Genomic DNA, 17,138 nt, shown 5'->3' with positions numbered 1-17,138 from the left:
AAACAAGAAAACAGAAACCTGAGAGAGGCAACACATCCTTGGTTAATTTTTTTCCATGGAAAAAGGATATTTGAAACCCCACACCAACAAAGAAAAACACTAGAATTATCAAATATGTTATTTGGTTATTTTTGTGCATAATTTTCTCTAAAATCTCCTCCAAAAGGACAGAAGCTATATTTGATTTGCTCACTAGTGTATTCCTAGTCTCAGGCACAGAGCCTAGCATATTGTAGGTCCTTAACAACAGCTGATGAATAATTGAACAAATAAAAATGTCTGGATCTTTGAGAGCATTTTGTTTCTGGTCATGATGCCAAGATGACCACTGGGGAGAATACATTTTCCTTTCCAAAATATCTCCTCCACAGGTCAGAGATGCAGATCCTGGTTCTGCACATTACTATGACACTCACAGTGCTGAGTTCCAAGTACGAATTAATTAAATAAATCAAATAAAGTAAAAAAAAGGAAAAATCAGTTCCTTTCTATTAAATTTTGTGGCTCCAGTTAATTCATCATCATTCATTCAGCACATTTATCCATTACCACAAACACTGCTATCACAATAAGTAACTGCTCCAGAAAATCAATAAATAGAAAAGAATCATTTATAGAATACTGAAATTAACTAGCATTATGGGAAATAATTATATGTTTTTCATGCTTGATGATAATCAATTAAGGCCATGTATGTATGTATAAACATTTTTATTGATATCTAACTGCTTGGTCCCAATTCTTGTTCACTCAAAGGAGACATTTTTAAGAGATTTCATGGATAATTTGAGTTTGAAAAGAACTCAATGGAGTAGAGTAATAGTGCGCTTGCTGATGATAATTCACCCATTGAATTAGAGGTGTCAAATACAATGTATCTTACTCCTTATTCAGATTGACTTCTGGAAACCAGATTCTGTCACACAAATCAAACCTCACAGTACAGCTGACTTCCGGGTTAAAGCAGAAGACATTTTGACGGTGGAGGATTTTCTGAAGCAGAATGAACTACACTATGAGTAAGTTTATGTTTTATAGCTATTAAAATTCTCTCCCATGTATGCTCTCATCTGAGCCTCTGAATAATCCTGGGAAAGTGAAAGGAAGACCAAGACCATGGCTCCCCTGGAGCCCACAAATAGATTGTGGCAAAACTGGCCCGGGATTCCAATTTTAAGACTTTAAGCCTGATAGATCTCGTATTTAGTTCTTGCTCTAATAAAAAAAAATGGATTTGACTCTTGAACCCCAATTCAGCATGATACCTGACCTACTACTGGTTTACAAATGATATATAGACCATAGGGCAACCCAGTGAACACTCTATTATCAGCTAGACACAGTTTCAGTCCCAAATCATATCAAGTCTTCTTTCCAAGTGAGCAGCCAAACCTATTATGAGCTCTAAGGACTCCCCATGCTCCTAATTTTGTGTGTGTGGATTCAATAAATATTTATTTCAACTTGACCAATTATTCATATTTTTTTATCATTTGATTTTTTTCATCATGGTAAGTGTACTCTTTAATCCCATCCCCTATTTCCTCCATTCCCCCACCTACCTTCCCTCTGGTAACCATCAGTTTGTTCTTTATAGTTAAGAGTCTGTTTTTTGGTTTGTTTCTCTCTCTCTCTCTTGTTTTTCCTTTGTTAGTTTGTTTTGTTTCTTAAATTCCACACATGGTATTTGTCTTTCTCTGACTGGCTTATTTCACTTAGCATTATACACTAGCTCTAACCATGTTGTTGCAAGTGGCAAGATTTCATTCTTTTTTATAGCTGAGTAATATTCATATATATATATATATATATTTGTATTTATGTGTGTATGTTATATATAGATATATAGATATATATGCCACATCTTCTTCATCCATCATCTATCAATGGACACTTGGGATGCTTCCATAATTTGGCTATTTTAAGTAATATCACAATAAATGTAGAGTTCTTGCATCCCTTTGAACTAGTATTTTTGTATTTTGGGGGTAAATACCTAGTAGTGTGATTTTTAGATCATAGAATAGTTCTATTTTTAATTTTTTGAGGAAACTCTATACTGTTTTTCCACAATGGTTGCACTAATTTGTATTTCCATCAACAGTGCAAGTAGGTTCCTTCTTCTTCATATTCTCGCCAACAATTGTGGTTTCTTACGTTTTTTATTTTAGCCATTTTGATAAATGTGACATGGTCTCTCACTGTAGTTTTTATTGCATTTCTCTGATGATGAATGCGGTTGAGCATCTTTTCATGTGGCTGTTGTCTATCTAGATATCTTCTTTGGGGAAATGTCTGTCCATGTCTTCTCCCCAACTTTTAATTGGATTATTTGCTTTTTCAGTATTCAGTTGTATCAGTTCTTTATATAAATTGGATACTAACCTTTTATCGGATATGTCATTTGCAAATATCCCATTCTCCAGGTTACCTTTTAGTTTTGTTAATTATTTCCTTCGGTGTGCAGAAACTTTTTATTTTGATACATCCCCTATAGTTTATTTTTGTTTTTATTTCCCTTGACTCAGGAGACATAGTTAGAGAAATGTTGCTAGACCCAATGTCAGAGAGATTAATGGCTATGCCCTCTTCAAGGATTTTTATGGTTTTGGGTCTCATACTAGATTTTTAATCCATTTTGAGTTGATTTTTGTGTATGGTGAAAGAAAGTGGTCCAATTTCATTCTTTTGCATGTAGCTGTCCAGTTTTCTCAATACCATTTGTTGAAGAGACTGTCTTTTTCCCACTGTATATCCATACCTCTTTTGTCAAAGATTAATTGACCATATATAATTGTGGGTTTATTTCTAGGTTTTCTGTTATAATCTATGTGTCTATTTTTATGCAATTACCATACTGTTTTAATTACTACTGCTTTGTAATATAACTTGAAAACTGGAATTGTGATACCTCCAGCTTTGTTTTTCTTCCTCACACTCCTTTGAGATTAAGGACAATAATAGGGTCAGACTCGATGGTTCTTCTGTCCTTCAACCCCCTACAGCTCTCCCACTATCTCTAATGGTAGAAGTTATGGAAAGAAGGACTGAAATAAAGGAAAGTGATTCCCTAAAGGCCTAGACTAAAGTTGGCTAAGCTGACCAGCCCATGTCTCCTCTCCCCAAATACCACACTGGTCCATCTAAGCCTTTTCAGATAAGAATGCCTTCCTAAGTACAAGCAGTTGTCCATTGTTGATTCAACAAATAGGTAGGAAGTGCCTACATATACCAAGTACCAAAAAGGACAGATATGGCCCCACTTCCTTCAGAAGAAAACAAACTTTATACAAAAAGTAGCAAAATAATGTAATACATGTCAAGAAGAGTAAAGAGCTGGAGATAAGGGGAAATGACCAACTCTAAAGAATCAGGGAAGGCCACCAGAGGAAATGAGGCTTCAGCTGAGAACCTAAAGATAAGCCAGTTAGCCAAAGAAAAGAAAAAATCATACTCTAGGCAGCAAACAGACTATGGTAAGCTTAAAACTGGGAGAGACCATGCTAACCTGGAAGCATTTGCACTAGAGGGAAGAAAGATGAGATCTCTCATCTAAAACAGAGTTCTTCCTCCAGGAAGTAGATCAGTAAGAAGCAAAGAGGCAATGTCAAGCTCCAGTTCTGAACATTCAAATGTTTACCCAACACCTCAAGACAAGCTCAAGTCTTCATTTTATTTTGAGTAAACGTAACTTAAAATTTTTTAACAGAAATTTTGTCTTGTTTTTCACATCTTAAAAATATAGAATAGTATTTATGCTAGTGAATACATCAGAATCATTATCTATAATGTCTGTGCAACATCACACAACAAGTAAATGCCCTGGAGAAAAATAGACCGGATTCAAATCCTAGCTCTGCAACTTCCTGGATGTGTGACCTTAGATAATTGCTTAATTTTTCTGAACTTCAGTTTCCTTAAAGATATAATGCTTCTCTCAAAGGACCGTGAAGATGAACTAAAACAATATATAAGTAAATTGCAACTGATATTACCATTACTGAATGCTGCTATGGTTTCCTACTGTACAGAGAGAGATAATACATTTTTTAAAGGTCAAAGGAAATTGCCTTGTTTAACCCCATTATCATGCTTCATATAGCTTAGCTATCTGCTTCTGCCTGAGGGAAGTGTCAAAATATGACCTTAAGAATTGACTGTCTTTTTAAAACAAAGATATAATACAGTTAAGTTTCAAAATTTGATTAAGATTCATGTCTGTGACTTTTTGCTCTTCTTACAACACTAGGAAGAACGTCTAAAATCCTAGCCTGTAGGAGCCTTCAGTAATAGTTTTTAAATGACAGTTTCCTTATAATTCTTTGAGGAAAAACAAAAGGGATATCAGAGACCACAAGCTAACCCTAGCTACCTGAATGATGTCCTAATTCTACCTATATCACAAAGTAGAAAAATGGCTTCTAATCATATATCAATCTCCCTTTATCAGGTGGAAAATTCACATCCTCTTTTAGTAGATAAACTTTTTGGGAATTGGGTGTGAATGTTGTCTCACCTAGAACATAGGCTATTACCCAAGAGCTAAGCTTTTGTTAATTTTTGCTTCTCTGTTCACTGCTTAGCACTCTTGTAGCACACAATTTTCTAAATATTAAATAATAGTAAGTCCCTAGAAACCCCAGAGAAACACACCAGCAATATCCTTGCTGGGGCTGCAAGTAGTCCCTGTGTATTCCATTATTACCTCATATGGTAACTAATTTGTATTTAGACAGTTTCCTGCTGGCAAGATTTTGTAGTTGTGTTTATTTCCAACAGGAACCATCTACTGCACTAGTTCCACCAAAATAGCTTTGCAAATTTTTCCATGGTTCCATCCCTCTTCACCAAGACTTGTATCACTTTGGCAGCTTTAACCAGTTTGAGTTACCATGGGAAAAAAATTTCAAAATGTGTTGCACCAAGAAAAATAACTGCCTTCTTATGCTTATGTCTCACCCTTAAGCACAGAAAGACTAGGAACAGGATGGTGCAAATCTCCAATTTACTGTTCTGAAGCCACACTGACAGACCTTTTGGTGGACAGGCTTTCACAGAATGCCTTCCTACAAACTGCAGGAAGGTTGTCTTTGCCCTATCCAATCTAGGGAGAGACTGTTAGTAACTTTCTATAACATTATTTTCCTGTGTATTTCACACTAAGGAACATGTCCTTGAACAGCAATGGGTACATAACAGTGTTCTTCAATAGCGATGGAAATGTAGTAGAGGAACTAACCAAATACTCCTTTTTCAAGAATCTATAAGGGGAGAAAAGTGAATCATTTCTCTCCTTCTCAGATATTCTGTTCCTTGTTTTGCTGGGAGTTCCTGTTATCTAATTTGCCTGCATGTTTATAAAAAAGAGGTTGAATAGCACTATAAAAAGAACATATAAAAGTATAAAATAGTATACATGCCTCTGTATTTTGGAGCTGTAATACAGTCCTATTACATTAAGAGGCATTGCTTTAATCTCCTAGAATAGAAGCTCATTATTTAGTAATAATATTTGTAATATAGCTAAAGTAGTGCTTTGTCCTAAATCTAATAAAATCAAATAATCACAAGGCTAGAAAGGATCATTTGAGGTCAATCCCCTGGCTTCAGGCGAAAGTTAGCACCACATTTTAGCCTCAATCTGATGTTATTTTGCAACTTTCTAGAGAGTACTTTTACTCCTGGGTGTCAGCTTAAATTAACAGGTTGTTTTGTTTTGTTTTGTTTTGTTTTGTTTTGTTTTATGCTTCTTCGCCCTGATTATTTATGTAAAGGTCTAATAGTTAAACAGTAATAACTCTAACAGAATGTCTCATCTAACTACCAAACAAAAGATTAATCCCTATATAGTCACTGATTCTCCTAAAGAATGTGAATTTAAATATTAGGTGCAGAGAAAGGATAGCAATATGCTGTGGAAGGTCAATGCCCCCTCTACTCAGCTGGTTCCTGATAGATCAGAGCTGGCCATGGTTATGGTCTTGGATACAGTTGTCTATTGAATGTCTTGAGGCTGTGAAATGCCTGGGAGCATTTAAGTGATGATTTCTTTACTCTGGGCACCCACTAACAAGCCATGTGACCTAGATGATATTGTACTCACTCACTGACAATGAAAAATCCTGTTAAAGTGAAAGTAGATGTCGCTTACCATTTCTATTTTTTTTAAAGATTTTATTCATTTTTTCATGAGAGACACAGAGAGAAAGGCAGAGACACAGGCCGAAAGGGGGACTCAATCCCAGTTCCCAGGATCACACCCTGGGCCAAAGGCAGATGCTCAACCACTGAGCCACCCAGGCATCCCACACTTACCATTTCTTCTTGGAGTTTAAATTCTGTCATTCAGCCCGAGAAGTTCATCTTTGTTATGCAGGATTTGTTCTTTCAAACTGATGATTTGGGAATATATCAGTTTTCATTAAGATTTTGGCCAGTTGAGGGGCACCTGGGTGGCTCAGTGGTTGTGCATCTGCCTTTAGCTCAGGTCATGATCCCAGGGTCCTGAGATCTAGTCCTGCATCAGGCTTCCCCCGAGGACCTGCTTCTCCCCCTGCCTATGTCTCTACCTCTCTCTGTGTGTCTCTCATGAATAAATAAACAAAATCTTAAAAAAAAAAAAAAAAGATTTTGGCCAGTTGACATTTTTTGTTTTCTTTTTAAGGTTTCTCTTCTTCTTGTTTTGCTTTGGTTTTAGTTTGTTTTTATTTTTATAAATGTCATATTTGAAAATCATTTTCCTGAACTATCTATTCTAGGTGTTTTCCTGGACTTTATGAAGTTTATGGTAACCGGCATTTTAGTTAAAAAAAATTTTTAATAAGCCTCAAAAGACATCCATGACCAAGGCCTATAGATTTGAGTCAAGCCACTGCATTTTAGAACTGTAAAGGAGACTTAATACCAGCTAATCAAATGCCCCATTCTAAAAATTATAAAAGTAAGACCAGAGATTAAATGATTTATCTGAAATCAACTTACAAGTTAGGCAAAACTACTACCCCTGACCTTTTGATTCCCAATTCTGGATTCCTTCTACTTCTGTCCTATCCCCTAGCGATCCAATCTGGGTGCTGAATATAATTATAGCACTTACTACAATCTTTGGTATTATGACAATGCCTAACTATAGCAGGCAGAATTATGGGACCCCCCAAATGTCTATATCCTAATCCCCAGAATACCTGAATATGTCACATTACATGGTAAAGAGGAGTTAGGGTTGTAGATGGAATTAAGTTTGCTAAGCAGTTAAAGTTAAAATAGATTATCCCAGATTGTCCAGATAGGTCCAACATGATAACAGGGTCTTCACAAGGAGCAGAGGGCGGCAAAGAGGAGGTCAGAGTGATGTGACAAAGGACTGGAGCTGCTGTTGCTGACTTCAAAGTTAAAAGAAAAGGGCAAAAAGCCAAGGAACATGGGCAGCCTCTTGCAGCTGGAAAGGACAAGGAATCAGAATCTCCCCTAGAACTTCTAGAAAGTACATCCCTACTGCCATTCTGATTTTAGTCCATTGAGACAGGTGGACTTCTAGCCTACAGAACTGTAAAATAATCAATTCGTGTTGTTTTACACCACATCTGTGGTAATTTACAGCAGCCATAGATATTAATACACTAACAAAATGCTGATGGCTGCTCAAAGAGAAATTTTCTTTCTACAAGCTAAATTTTTAAATCTCCTCCTTTTCCCTTTTCTTTTTAATACCACCTTAATACACTTAAGACTTTAAAATAGTATTTTGCCTCTTGCTAGGAAGCAAATATCATTTAGCATTAATTTATTGCATTTTTCCATAAACAGACAAGTTCATTCCCAAGTTAACCAAATGAAGGAGAGACTAGGAGGGAGGTTCAGAGGATGTCCCTGACATACTTCATCAGAATGCCCTTGGGGCAGCCACAGGAGAAGTAGACTTTTGATGTGTGGCTACAATTTTCTGTGTGTCAGATAAAAACATTTCAAGGCTTGACTGTGGATAATAGAAGTTTCTGCAAACTAGCTTCTGTACGTAATATTCACAATGCTGTGATCAAGGACATTAATGTTCATAAAATTTTGTTCCTTCAGAACATACTTTCCACTCAACAGTAGCAAAGACAAATGAAGTCACATATATCCACACCTTCCAGCCTGTCTTTTTTAACAGAAACTTTCACCTGAACAATCTAAGAAATAAGCAGGCCTCAAAGATCTGTCACCAATTTTCATATTACGTTGCTCCAGAATCACTCTTTGGTTACTTTAAACTAGCCAAAAGACAAGCAAGCAGAAACTAGTTCTTTAAACCCAGCATTTTTTGCCTAATAAATGTTTAGTTTATTAATATTTCTGTATTTCCATCCATCAAGATATTTTTCTCAAAACCTGGAGAAAGGCCCTCAAGTGACCAACTATCCCAGTTTACCTGGGACTGACTGGTTCCAAGGACATGGGACTTTTAGTGCTAAAAACAGGAAATTCCTGAGGAAGAAAGACCACAGATAGGGCTCAGGTGCATATTTTAGTGTGACAACCTAAGGTCCCCATCCAAAATACCCCATGTACCAGAGAAAACCATTTTATGAATTTAGGATCTAAGGACACCTAAATATGTCCAGTTTAGGCTGAGAAAGGGCCTGCCTTGCTCGCACTATCCAATGATATATTCACTCTTTGTGATGAGCAGCTCAGGTTAAAGGGCATCAGGAACAATAAGAGGACACGTGTGACTCAGTGGAGAGTTTTTTGCACCATTTACTAAAGCAGTGACTCTGGTTTGTTGCATATGTTCACTGTGAAACACTCTTACGTTCAAAGGAGCATCTCCTTTGGTTTATTACAGGGTATTGATAAACAACCTGAGATTGGTGCTGGAAGGTCAGTTTGACAGCCAGGTCCGTGCAACTGGACACAGTTATGAGAAGTACAACAGATGGGAAACGGTATGACGTGCATATTATTTAGACAGACATTTCTTTGGGAATTGAACTAAGAATGGCACATTAATCCACAAATGGTTGCATTGGTAGATAGAGGCTTGGACCCAACAAGTCACCAGTGAGAATCCAGACCTTATCTCTCGCAGATCCATCGGAACCACATTTGAAGGACGCACTATATACCTCCTCAAGGTAATTATTTTAACCATGACCTTGCCATGTCTCAAGGCTTTAAATCAATGAATTCTAACACATTAACATCTGTTTCCCAGACATGCTCATCCCAAACATTGTTATAACTCTTTCCCTGCCTATATGCCCCAGGGAATCAAACAGATTCCCCAGCTTCTTTTATCATATGTGGATTTTTAAATCATTATTTTGATTTATTCAAAAGGAAAATGCAATAAAATAAGAGAAGTCCTATAAATTTAACCACATTCCTGTAAGCAATGTAAATGATCACCTACCTTGATGAAATTCTTCTCTCCCAGATGTTGTTTGCAAATCCATTTGCTAAAGAGGTTCATAAACTTCACGTCTATCAGACAACATTACAAAGCGTATCAACGATTTGTTTCTGTCATCCTCTAATGCCATTTTTGTCATGTAATTCTAATGAAGAAAATAAAAAGACAAGGAGTAAGTGGGAAAGAAGGAAAAATTCTTACAAGATTAGCAACAATCATGATTACTTCTAATTACTCACCCAGTTGTCTTGGTCATGTCACCTAATAATAGCAGCTGAAAATAACCTCCACGTGAGTACAATTAAGCAGGGTAATCAGCATCTTCTGAAAATATGAGCTTGTCAAGCTTAATAAAAATAATAAACAGCCATGTAAGCCTTCAGCTCAAACATTGTATCTAGAGGCAAGAACATACTGTGCTAGTATTATGTTTTAATTTAATCACGGGATATATCTCTTGCTGCTGTCAAGTTTCACCTGTTGAATCCAAAGCCCAGAAGGGCTGTGAATGTTAACCTCTGAATGTGATAAATCACCATTTCCCTTTTCCTTTTGTTTGCAATAGGTTGGCAAAGCTGGACAAAATAAGCCTGCCATTTTCATGGACTGTGGTTTCCATGCCAGAGAATGGATTTCCCCTGCATTTTGCCAATGGTTTGTGAGAGAGGTCAGTCTATGTAGAACAATTTTTGGCTGAGGGAAGTAGAAAATATTTTTTATTTAAGTCAATTTCTTATAATCTAGCTATAATAAGGGAGAATAATAACACAGAAAAAACTCATAATTCCAAGTTTCCATTTCTGGGTATTAGTTTCAACTTTCACAAGAGACCGTTGTAAGGTAAGATTTTAAGACAGTTATCAAATTGTATTTATTTAGATTTGACTCGTCTGAAACCAGCAGTATACTACATAGATCATTTAAAAGTTAATGATTGTGGATAAACCACTAGCTTGATCATTATCTTCTGAACAATAATCATTGTATACTTCAGAAAAAAAAGAAGAAAACGATACATGGCAGTCCCTACTGCAAATGATACTGTTTTTCATTCCTTATAATTCTAATAATAAAATATATGTAAAAGCCCTTTAGCTGAATTTTTAAAATATCCATGAGCCCATATTGATACAGATAAATTATTCGATAAATAAATAAAAGGGAGAGAAGGAACAACTTTCTCTTAAAGAACAATTACAACTAAGGATGTACAAACAATGAACAAGCCAGAAAATTATCATTAGAACACAAGGGCAATAACCATTTCATGAAAACCTACGTATGTTTGCAAAAATTAATGAGTGAAAGTTCAAGGACAAATGGTATATTTGCAGTCTCAAAGTATCTCCCCAAAAATATGTACAAAATTACAAAGGCAAACTTTACAATGGAGAAACTTAGCAGAAACTTAACCAAGGGATCAAGATTAACATCACCAATAACATCACCAGCATAAAGACAATCAGTATCACGAACCCCCTGATATTATGTACTGAAAAGACACATCATCTGTATGGTATCATTCCTCAAAATTCATAAAGCCTTCTTCTAATCATAAAAAAAATGAGACAAATTCAAATTAAGGGACTTTCTGCAAAGCAAACAGACCAGTACTCCGGAACACGGTCAAAATCATAAAAGACAAGGAAAGACTGAAGAACTCTCACAGAAAAGAGGAGACTACAGAGACGTGACAACCAGTGCAATGTGGGACTGTATATTGTATCCTAGCACAGAAAAAGGGTAACAGTGGAAAAGCTGTGAACTTTAAATAAAACCCATAGTTTAATTTATATTATTGTACCAATGTTAATTCCTTCCCTTTTATCATTGTACCATGGTTAAGTAAGATGATAACATTAGGGGAAGCTGAGTGAAGGGTATATGGGAATTCCTTGTATTTGCAACTCTTCTCTAAGCCTAAAATCACTTCAAAATTAAAAGTTTAAAATACTGGGATCCCTGGGTGGTGCAGCGGTTTAGCGCCTGCCTTTGGCCGGGGGCGTGATCCTGGAGACCCAGGATCGAATCCCATGTCGGGCTCCCTGCATGGAGCCTGCTTCTCCCTCTGTCTATGTCTCTGCCTCTCTCTCTCTCTCTCTCTCTCTCTCTCTCTCTCTCTGTGACTATCATAAATAAGTAAAATAATAAAATAAAATAAAAGTTTAAAATACTGAAGTACTTCTAAAATATAAGAATATTATTATATACAATATACTGTCTTTTGTGTGAAACACTTCTGTATCTATTTGTCATGATCTTGGTTTCTAGACATGTTTTGTATCCAATTCTAACCATTTAACTTCAATGGATATCTCACCATCTGCTGTACAGAAGGAAAAAACTTTTATCATTATTTTGGTTATCACCAAGATTAGACCACTAAAAGAACATGGTTCTATAGCTTTTCCAGCCTAAAGATCATGCATTTTAAAGAGTCATGAAAAGTAGATAAAAACTATTAATATATGGAAGCCTTAAATATTTTTAAGTCTATTCAGGAAAGAGTTGAATTTAGGTTTAATATGATCCTGGAGCTGAGGAACTATGAGTGAAAGAACATAATAAATGGAATGAGCATGAGTTCCTTCATTCATAGAGAAATGTCCACTTGCTTAGCAAAGAGTACTAGTCTCTTAACAGGGTTCCTTACTCAGTATAGAAGAGTAAGAAGGAGACTCATGATTATGCAGCCTAGAGCCTTGGTGAGAGCCACCCAAAATCCATCAGTGTGAGCTCACTTCATAATGGGAGGCTTTCTCATTCTTCTTCCTTTCTGGATACTCTCTCTAGTGAGACTATCTGCAGGAGGTTTCATAAAAGTTAAATAAATTTCTAGATGATATCAGAAACATGCACAGCCATCCATAGACATTTTTTACTTACTAAAAATAAGTCTTGCCCTGATATCCTACTGACTTTGAAAAAAAAATATTGCAGTTACTACTACAAAGTGAATATATGTTTCTTAAAAGTATTTAATTTTATTAAATCTTTGGCCATCTTTATAGTAAAAAGTTAAATAAATAATTATGTGAGTTATATATAGATAGAATATCCTGGAAACAGAGAAGGATTAAAAACAACTATTTCGGGGGGCCTTGGTGGCTCAGTTGGTTAAACATCTGTCTTCAGCTCAGGTCATGATCCCAGGGTCCTGGAATCCAGCCCCATGTCAGGCTCTCTGCTCAGCGGAGAGCCTGCTTCTCCCTCTCTCCCTGCTATTCTCCCTGCTTGTGTGCTCTCTCACTCTCTCTCTCTCCCTTTCTGTCAAATAAATAAATAAAATCTTAAAAAGAAACTATTTTAACCAAAATTATGGGTAATATTTTGCTAACTGCCTCTTAAATATCAATAATGTCCACTTCAATAGGGGATATAGCTTCCATTACCAAAGTGAACATTCATCCAGTCTATGTAAATTTTAGTAGCCTCACACATTCCATTTTACCATGAAATTCTCTTCCTAATTCACACACAGGCTATTCGCACCTATGGACAAGAGATCCACATGACAGAACTTCTCGACAAGTTAGACTTTTATGTCTTGCCTGTGGTCAATATTGATGGCTACGTCTACACCTGGACCAAGGTATATGAACCAATACTCAGAGGGGCTGATGAAATTAAAACCAATCCACTTTCTATTATACTTGGCCTAACCACATCATCCACTTTCAGAACCGAATGTGGAGAAAGACCCGCTCCACTCAGGCTGGAACTAACTGCGTTGGCACAGACCCCAACAGAAATTTTGATGCTGGTTGGTGCAGTAAGTATCTGATTGACCTTTCTGCAAGAATCTGTTGAAAAGCATAGGAGGAAAAATAACACAGGAAAACACAACAGTGTCTAAAACAAGAAAAAATATCAAGTTTCATATTTTAGCATTCTACCTTTCTAAAAGCACAGAAAATAAACAGTTTATTTATTCACTCAAAAAAAAAAAAAATATCACGTGCTCTATTGTGTTCCCAGCTGTGTTAGATGCTGGAAACACAAGACTGAACAATCCAGACATAATCCTACTACTTCGAAATGTATAATCTAGAGGAGACAGTCATTTAAAAATTATTTAAATGAAATTGTGATATAATTCCAATTTTGTGATTCAACTCTCAGAAAATGATTATAGTAATAAGGAAATTTCTCATGGATATTAGCTTGTCTCCTACTTATAATTTTCTTCTATATTATTGATCTCATTGTATATTACTACACAAGAACACACTGATGATTTTACATGCAACTTTTATCCTATTAGCTTTTTTTTTTCTTTTTAAATTTTTTTATGATAGTCAGAGAGAGAGAGAGGCAGAGGGAGAAGCAGGCTCCATGCACCGGGAGCCCGACGTGGGATTCGATCCCGGGTCTCCAGGATCGCGCCCTGGGCCAAAGGCAGGCGCCAAACCACTGCGCCACCCAGGGATCCCCCTATTAGCTTTTAACTAACATACCAACCTAATCTTGTGACTAAATGCATGCATGCTTTATAATATATGCCACATTATCATAAGGACTCCTGTAAAAACAGCTTATTTTTAATTTTCCAATTTGAAAGTTTGAAACATGCCTTGTGATAACTTTAGTAGGTGACCATTCTATTAACAACATGTTTCTCTAGAAATTGGAGCTTCTCGGAACCCCTGTGATGAAACTTACTGTGGACCTGCTGCAGAGTCTGAAAAAGAGACCAAGGCCCTGGCTAATTTCATCCGCAGCAACCTCTCTTCCATTAAAGCATATCTGACAATCCACTCATACTCTCAAATGATGCTCTACCCTTATTCCTATGATTATAAACTCACAGAGAACAATGCTGAGTTGGTAAGTAGTTGTGGTAGTAAATATGGTATTTCACTGTTAAGATTTTTAAAATCCTATTCCTGAGAAAAAAATTTAAGAACAATTTCTGAAGGTTCCATGATTCATTTAATAGCAGAAGCAAAAATCGTACTACAGATTTACAGGGAATCCAGAATTGGCTAGATAAATTAGCTAAAAGAGATAGGCTTTTGATACAGGAAACAGTTCCCAACATGTTAAGCCAGTTTAGGCACTAATCTTCAAAATGTCAATAGGTACACTTATTCCTGCTTTTACCACAATACTAACTCACATGATGATTTCAGATGCATCTGGGATAATCAACAAAGTTGCTTCATCACACACAACCAGAAAGTCAATTTTGTCAAGTTGTCTTGAACTGGATTTGACATAGGCGGAGCATGGCAGATGTCATTAGGAATTTGGCACATTTGGTTGATACTGTGTTAAGCGATGAGATCCTAAAATTGCTTAGTTCGCTGCTGATCAGGAGAGACAAAGAAGTAAACAATCAATGAACAAATGATATGAATGAGTCCTTACTAAACATGGAAAATAATGCAAAAAAAAAATTTAAGTATCCATGATTCAAAAAACTAGCAATCTTGTTAGAGAATCATGATATAACCACAAGAAAAGTTAAGTAATACAAGAGTTTTATAGCAATCACATTAACAAATATCACATATCAATGCATAATTTTTTTTTTAAATCAGCAGGTTTGAACCCTTCAAACGATTTTTTTTCTAATTTATGAAACATCTGGCTACCAGAAGTTGGGATTAGTGATCTAAAAGAACAAGTGTAAGATTTAAAGCATTTGAGTTATGCTAAAAAAAAGTGTTGCACTTAAACAATGACATAGATATTTGGCTTACCTAAATGCATAAATTTGAAGACCCGGTAACTTTAATAACTGGAAATGGTTGTTTTGTACTTTCAGTCTTTCAGAGACCAAATAAAACATGTAATGCTATAAATATTTTGTTAAGAGCAAAATGGAAAAATAACTCAGCTTCTTAGAAAATTGATAGCTAATAGTTGGCCACGTCCTTTTCATTTAAAAAAAAAAATGCTATTTTTCAAAAAGCTTCACATTTTCTCTCTCCAGAGCCAAAAAAACAAAGGAAAACATCATTAGTTGGAACCTTTAACTATTTCAGTTTTCCAATTATGCTCCATCTGTTAAGTGTTCCCAGTGGGTGCTCAAAGTCCTGTTATCCCAGAGATGGGTGTGGTCAGCTCCTCATTTCAATCCCAGATTTAAGTCCCAGAGGAGGGAAGGTGGAGCTATGTTGTTTGCTTTATTCATGTGAATATGTTTAAATTGTACCACATCAGAAAAGAAAAAGACAAAGCCATAATAACTAAGCACCAATGAGTTAAGAAGTAAAATATTAAAACTAAAATTATAAACCACATTAAGTGTAACAATAATATATCCAAATTGCTTAATATAACTAGTATCAAACATAAATTCTACAACAAGTGCTAACAGAAAAACTTAGAGTGTTCTCTGAAAATGAGCTGCTTTACAAAATTTCAATACCTTTTCTTATTTGAGGAATAAGTTAATTCTAATTAGCAAAGAAGTAGAATAAACAATTATATCACAATAAAATATTCATAATCTATTCTCAACAAAAGCACAAACCGTATAAAATAATCTATCTTGGATGTTTAATTTTGTATTCACAAAACTAATAAATTCAAGAAGTACATGCTACTCTTTATCTTTTCCAAGCAAAATAAGATAGGTGGCTAGACTGCAAAATTTAATTGCATGTATATCACACTAATTGATTTAAAAGTTACTTCAATTTCCAAAAATAAAAAATAAATAAAATAAAATAAAATAAAAGTTACTTTAATTTCCAACAATTTTTTTCTATGATTAAGATTTTGCCTAGCATCTTAAAAGAAATATTTAAATCCCACTAGTAATATCTAAGGTGAATGTTAATCTGATTAGTTGATTCACTGGGAATCTGAATTTAGTTCAGCACCCCAAAGCAACTCAAATCTTTTGAATAACTAGAGATGCTTTCCATATTTTTCTTATTTTGCATAATTCCAATTCACTTCCTTCCTAAGCACATTTTGCAAGAACAACTCATAACCATAGTGTTTAAGGAGCGTGTGTGTGTATATATATATATACATATTTATATATATACATATATACATACATATATATACATATATATATATGCCAAAAGAGAATAAGTCTCTCATAAAGAAAAATATTATCTTTTTCATGGTTTTTATTTTTAATGAAGATATCAAGAAAAACAAAGTAAAAGCCTTTATCTAGGCACAATAAATGTTCCATCCAAATCTAGTGCTTCTGTATGAATTTTCAGCTAGAAATATGTGACCCGACTATAGAAAACTAACAGTAGGAAAAGACTAATAAGATGCATTCTTACTATATCACATTATGGATAACTCAGAATTTCTTAAAGTAATGCAAAGTGGGCTTTATCTTATCCAGAATTCTGTGCATAGATACAGATGTGATTCTTACTTATCTTTACACTTATAAAAATTTTCAGCTTATATTTGTAGCAAAAAAAAAATGCTTCAAAAATGCTTCAAGGAGAACATGACTCTAAATTGAAGGAAATTATTCTGTACTTATATTAACATTGTCAGCCCAAAGTTAGGACATATATAGCAATATTTGATATCTGAGTCATGATAAAAATGTATGTGGCTTCATTTATGAAAAATCTTACATGTACATCATCGAAAATTATTTATATCATAAGACAATCTTCAGAGGGAAGAAAGGCAGAGAGAAAAATGCAAAAGACCAATGAAGCAAAAGAACAGAAGTAATAAAGATTACAAAGAAAGCTACCAAAAAATGTATCTGCAGATCAGTAAAAAGTATGAAGAATCGTAAAAATACCTT

General features: G+C 35.2%; 1 protein-coding gene and 1 long non-coding RNA gene across 2 annotated transcripts in view; one reads left to right on the top strand and one right to left on the bottom strand.

Moving 5' to 3' along the window:
* The window catches only part of LOC140613872 (uncharacterized), a 148,127-nt gene extending 133,428 nt beyond the window's left edge, over positions 1-14,699 (bottom strand). Inside the window, exons 1-2 of the long non-coding RNA XR_012014761.1 lie at positions 14,514-14,699; positions 9,395-9,539 (exon numbers count right to left, since the gene is read on the bottom strand). This is a non-coding gene — a long non-coding RNA (uncharacterized lncRNA). The remainder of the gene's footprint in view (positions 1-9,394; positions 9,540-14,513) is intronic.
* Positions 1-17,138, top strand: part of CPB1 (carboxypeptidase B1) — a 34,193-nt gene that overhangs the window by 6,213 nt on the left and 10,842 nt on the right. Inside the window, exons 3-9 of the mRNA XM_072792352.1 lie at positions 895-1,019; positions 8,828-8,927; positions 9,015-9,116; positions 9,960-10,061; positions 12,876-12,986; positions 13,076-13,166; positions 14,019-14,221. Of these exons, the coding sequence (XP_072648453.1) occupies positions 895-1,019; positions 8,828-8,927; positions 9,015-9,116; positions 9,960-10,061; positions 12,876-12,986; positions 13,076-13,166; positions 14,019-14,221 (834 nt within the window). The remainder of the gene's footprint in view (positions 1-894; positions 1,020-8,827; positions 8,928-9,014; positions 9,117-9,959; positions 10,062-12,875; positions 12,987-13,075; positions 13,167-14,018; positions 14,222-17,138) is intronic.

Source organism: Canis lupus, chromosome 22 (assembly GCF_048164855.1).
Source record: "Canis lupus baileyi chromosome 22, mCanLup2.hap1, whole genome shotgun sequence".
NCBI classification, from domain to species: domain Eukaryota; kingdom Metazoa; phylum Chordata; class Mammalia; order Carnivora; family Canidae; genus Canis; species Canis lupus.
This window is presented reverse-complemented; position numbering and strand designations above follow the sequence as displayed.